This window comes from Echinococcus granulosus (genome assembly GCF_000524195.1).
Source record: "Echinococcus granulosus chromosome Unknown EG_S00018, whole genome shotgun sequence".
Classification (NCBI taxonomy): domain Eukaryota; kingdom Metazoa; phylum Platyhelminthes; class Cestoda; order Cyclophyllidea; family Taeniidae; genus Echinococcus; species Echinococcus granulosus.
The window spans coordinates 791478-795263 of NW_020170398.1; the positions used below are offsets into that span (position 1 = coordinate 791478).

Here is a 3786-nt window from a genome sequence, read left to right on the forward strand (position 1 = left end):
TCAACAGACTTGAACCACCAAGCTGTGGGGGACACTGCAACCTTTGGAAGGCTTTTTACAACTTGAGGTACAACAGCCTAAGTTCGTGAATCTGGTAGAACTTGCAATACTTATTGACGTGATTCTGTAAAGTAGCTCAGGGTGAAGTGGAATTGTCTGGGAATTGTGGAGTTTGTTGGCATATGCAAATGAAATAATCCAAAGTCGCAGATATGCATCGATTCACCCTTTTTAATCAACCTCTCTTAATAAAAGCACTTAAAGTGGCCCGACTTTCTTTGGTTTTGCACAATGAGCTGGGAATCTTCTCTTTACTCCCCTCTTAAGATTGCTCGAGTTTCGGATCTGGCACTGCGTGAATTGGCCCCTCGAGGCATAGGCTGCCATCACGCGGGGATGCTGCGACCCGACCGCACCTTGGTAGAGCGCCTTTTCAGGGAGGGCGCGCTGAGGGTACTGGTGTGCACCGCCACCCTCGCCTGGGGAGTCAATCTGCCTGCCCATGCAGTGGTCATTAAGGGTACCCGCATTTACGATCCCGACCGCTCAGACTATGTCGATCTCGACATCCTCGATGTCCTTCAGGTGCGCGCCTCTCTTATCGTTTAGTCCCTGATTCACCGACTTACTTTTTATACTAATTTAACGTGTCAAATACCAAGTTGCGTATCCATACTTAAAGTTATTGACTTTAATCGGCCGATCCCCACTTTGACTGGATGGATTGACATTGCTGTAAATTTACCTCCCACCTGACTAGCCTACTAGCGGGTGGGTGGGTTAGTTTCAACTCCAAGTTAATCCCTATTGCTTTGCGGCATTTTGACTTAACTTGTCATCTGATTCTAAGTTCCTACGTCTCTATGATTGACAATAATGGCATTTAAAGTACCAGACCGGTTAGACATAGCTCTGATTGGATAGACCTATACGTCTTTTAATAATTTTAATCCTCAACTGCTTGATTGCGTGAACAATCATAAATCGGTCTAACTAGAATTTCTTAGTTTCTGTTCAATCAAATCCACGGAATTTCGGAAGATCTGCCCTCAATTCATTTTTGAGTGGTCTACATCTGTTACTTGCCTCTGGTAGCCTAAAACCTTCATTTTTTAAATTGAACCTTAGACATCTATGAGATAACTCCAAATTCTTAGTTCTGCATGGAATTCCAAAGTCCCTGCTCTTTCTGGACCGTCTCCTGGTGGTCTGAGTCGTTCAACTCGGTTCTTTTGGAGCACCGTTTCCTGATGCTTAACCATTTGATAAAATCTCCTTATTTAGTTTTCATTAATGAGGTTCATCGAATTGGTACGAAGGCCTTCGTGATCTTGTCGATTATTGCCAAGGCGCAATTCAACTAAGGTTCAGCTTACCTCATTACCATGCGTGTGTGATGTATAGCTAATCCCATTCTTACAATCGCCTTGTTCAGATTTTCGGACGCGCGGGCAGGCCTCAGTTCGATAGGTTTGGTCTGGCCACGATTATCACGACGCGTGACAAATTGGACCACTACGTTCGTCTTGTAACCAATCAGGTTCCAATTGAAAGCAATCTTCTGAAAAATCTCAACGATCATCTTAACGCCGAGGTAAAGTGTTGTTATCATTGCTACTTAGGAAGTACTCAATGACTATTGTTTATGATCAAAACGTTGGTGGGGTTTTGTTCAGATTGCCCTCGGAACGGTGTCCAACGTATCAGAAGCGGTCACGTGGCTTTCGTACACCTACCTTTTCGTCCGGCTCACCAAATCGCCCCTCCATTATGGCATCACTCCAGCCATGCTCTCGGTGCGTTAAATCGCTGCTCAAATGGCCTACTTGGCTTGCCATCAACGAGGTTTCACTTTCTCCCTTAGGAGGACCCTGATTTGACGCATTTTCTTACTAAAGTGGTTGAGGAGGCAGCGACAGCTCTGGACGATGCAGAGATGATTCGTTTCGAGCCCTCCACTGGGCAAATGGCTTCCACTGACCGGGGACGCACAGCATCGCTATACTACATCAGCTACGCCACCGCCGCTCTCGTTCGTCAGCGTCTACACGCGCTGATGCGATTGCAGGATCTTATCGGACTGGTTGCAGAGGCCTCCGAGTTCGCGCAGATGAAGGTGCGCGACGAAGAGGAGGCTGAGTTACAATGCCTTCGCGACGAGGCCTGTCGGGTAGTAGTGAAGAACCCCGGCACAGTGGAGGGTACTCTTGGTGTCAAAGTCAATGTGTTGCTGCAGGCACATATCTCTCGAGCTCGACCGACCACCCATTCCCTTGTCTCGGATATGTTCTATGTACAGCAGAATGCGGGAAGGTTAGCGAGATACACTTTTGAGATTGCGTTGAGACTCGCGTGGTCCGTTTGTGCCACCTCTGCGCATCGTCTATCTAAGGTAAGTTTTTTGGAGTTTCCCATCTCATTCTCCTTCTTTTCATCTTCTTAATCCATTCCAATGTCTTGTAGATGATTGAGCATCGCCTGTGGTACGATGAGACCCCGCTTTGGCAGTTCATCGACTCGAATGTGGAGGGTTGCCGGTTATTGGATCGCGTAGATGACCTGTCTCTACGCGTGGACAGGATTCGGGAGTTGGATCCCAGTGAGCTAAGTAGGTTTCTCACTTTATGTTGATGTTTCCTCTTAAGTTTACCGGTTTGAATTCCCTTTTTATTTTATTCACACGCGAACCGACGGATTACGAATCGGTAGGCCCTTAAAGGCCTTACGGATATTAACTTTCCGCTTTGTTTATGATTACTCTCCTGTAACGACAGCCACAACAGTATTGAGGTTTTTCCGTCACATCGAGAAGGTCTCGTAGATTTCATTAGGCTTCTTCGCATTCCAGCTGTCGAGCTGCTTCCGAAGACACTATTATCAGAGTAGACGTACCTGGAAGCGATTTTATTGCTTCTGTGAGATTTGTTTTCTGGGCGGCTAAAACGGCCCGTTGTGTCACTCTATTACGACAGCTCCACTACGTGTCCATTTTTCTCATTCTGTTTTCTAACAAAATTCCTTAATTTGACGAATTTTGCTGCATTTCATTGTTTTGAATTCCCTTCATCCTCTTCCCTTCGCTAGACGGCATTCTGCATTACCAGGGCTTGCGCGGTGCCGAGTACGTCTGTCGACTGGCCAGTTATTTGCCATTGCTCACGCTGGTTGTGGATGCTCAACCGGTCACTCGCAACATCCTCCGCATCACTGTCCGCCTCACTGCCGACTTCACCTGGATAGATCGCCACCACGGCAACGGTAGTGCTTTGCTCTACTGGCTGTGGGTAGAAGATCCCGATGACGCCTGCATCTACCACTCAGAGGCCTTCGCATTGACCAAGAAGATGGTTGGTCGAAACTATCTGCTGTATTGTGCCCTCTAAATGTGGATTTTATTCCTCCACCTGTCTCGGTTCCATTACAGATGGTAAAGGCGAAAGGTGGACCACTGACAGAACTGGTCTTCACTATCCCTATCCACGAACCTCTGCCTTCGCAATACCTTGTTCGCTGCATATCGGACCGATATTTGGGTGTGGAAACTCTTGCTCCTGTACACTTGCGCAATATCCTTCTGCCTCAGGCCGATCCTCCCCACAGTGGTAAACGATTGTTCCTTCTTCATCGAAAACAAGTAGGAAGTAATTGCTTAATCAACTACATACTCCATTAACTCACAGATCTCCTACCGTTGGATCCACTACCAATAAAGGCATTGAATAACCAGCATTACGAAGCGCTCTACTCCTTCACACATTTCAATCCCATACCAGACGCAAGTGTTTC

At 46.9% G+C, this 3786-nt stretch overlaps 1 protein-coding gene across 1 annotated transcript in view; it reads left to right on the forward strand. All coding sequences in view use genetic code 11, as the record gives it.

The window, feature by feature from the left end:
* EGR_03500 (Activating signal cointegrator 1 complex subunit) overlaps positions 1-3786 on the forward strand; it is a gene marked incomplete at both ends in the record, with an annotated part of 20732 nt that overhangs the window by 12228 nt on the left and 4718 nt on the right. Inside the window, 7 exons of the mRNA XM_024492749.1 lie at positions 328-585; positions 1436-1594; positions 1677-1796; positions 1865-2392; positions 2464-2608; positions 3085-3347; positions 3425-3634. Coding sequence (XP_024352882.1) covers positions 328-585; positions 1436-1594; positions 1677-1796; positions 1865-2392; positions 2464-2608; positions 3085-3347; positions 3425-3634 — 1683 coding nt within the window. The remainder of the gene's footprint in view (positions 1-327; positions 586-1435; positions 1595-1676; positions 1797-1864; positions 2393-2463; positions 2609-3084; positions 3348-3424; positions 3635-3786) is intronic.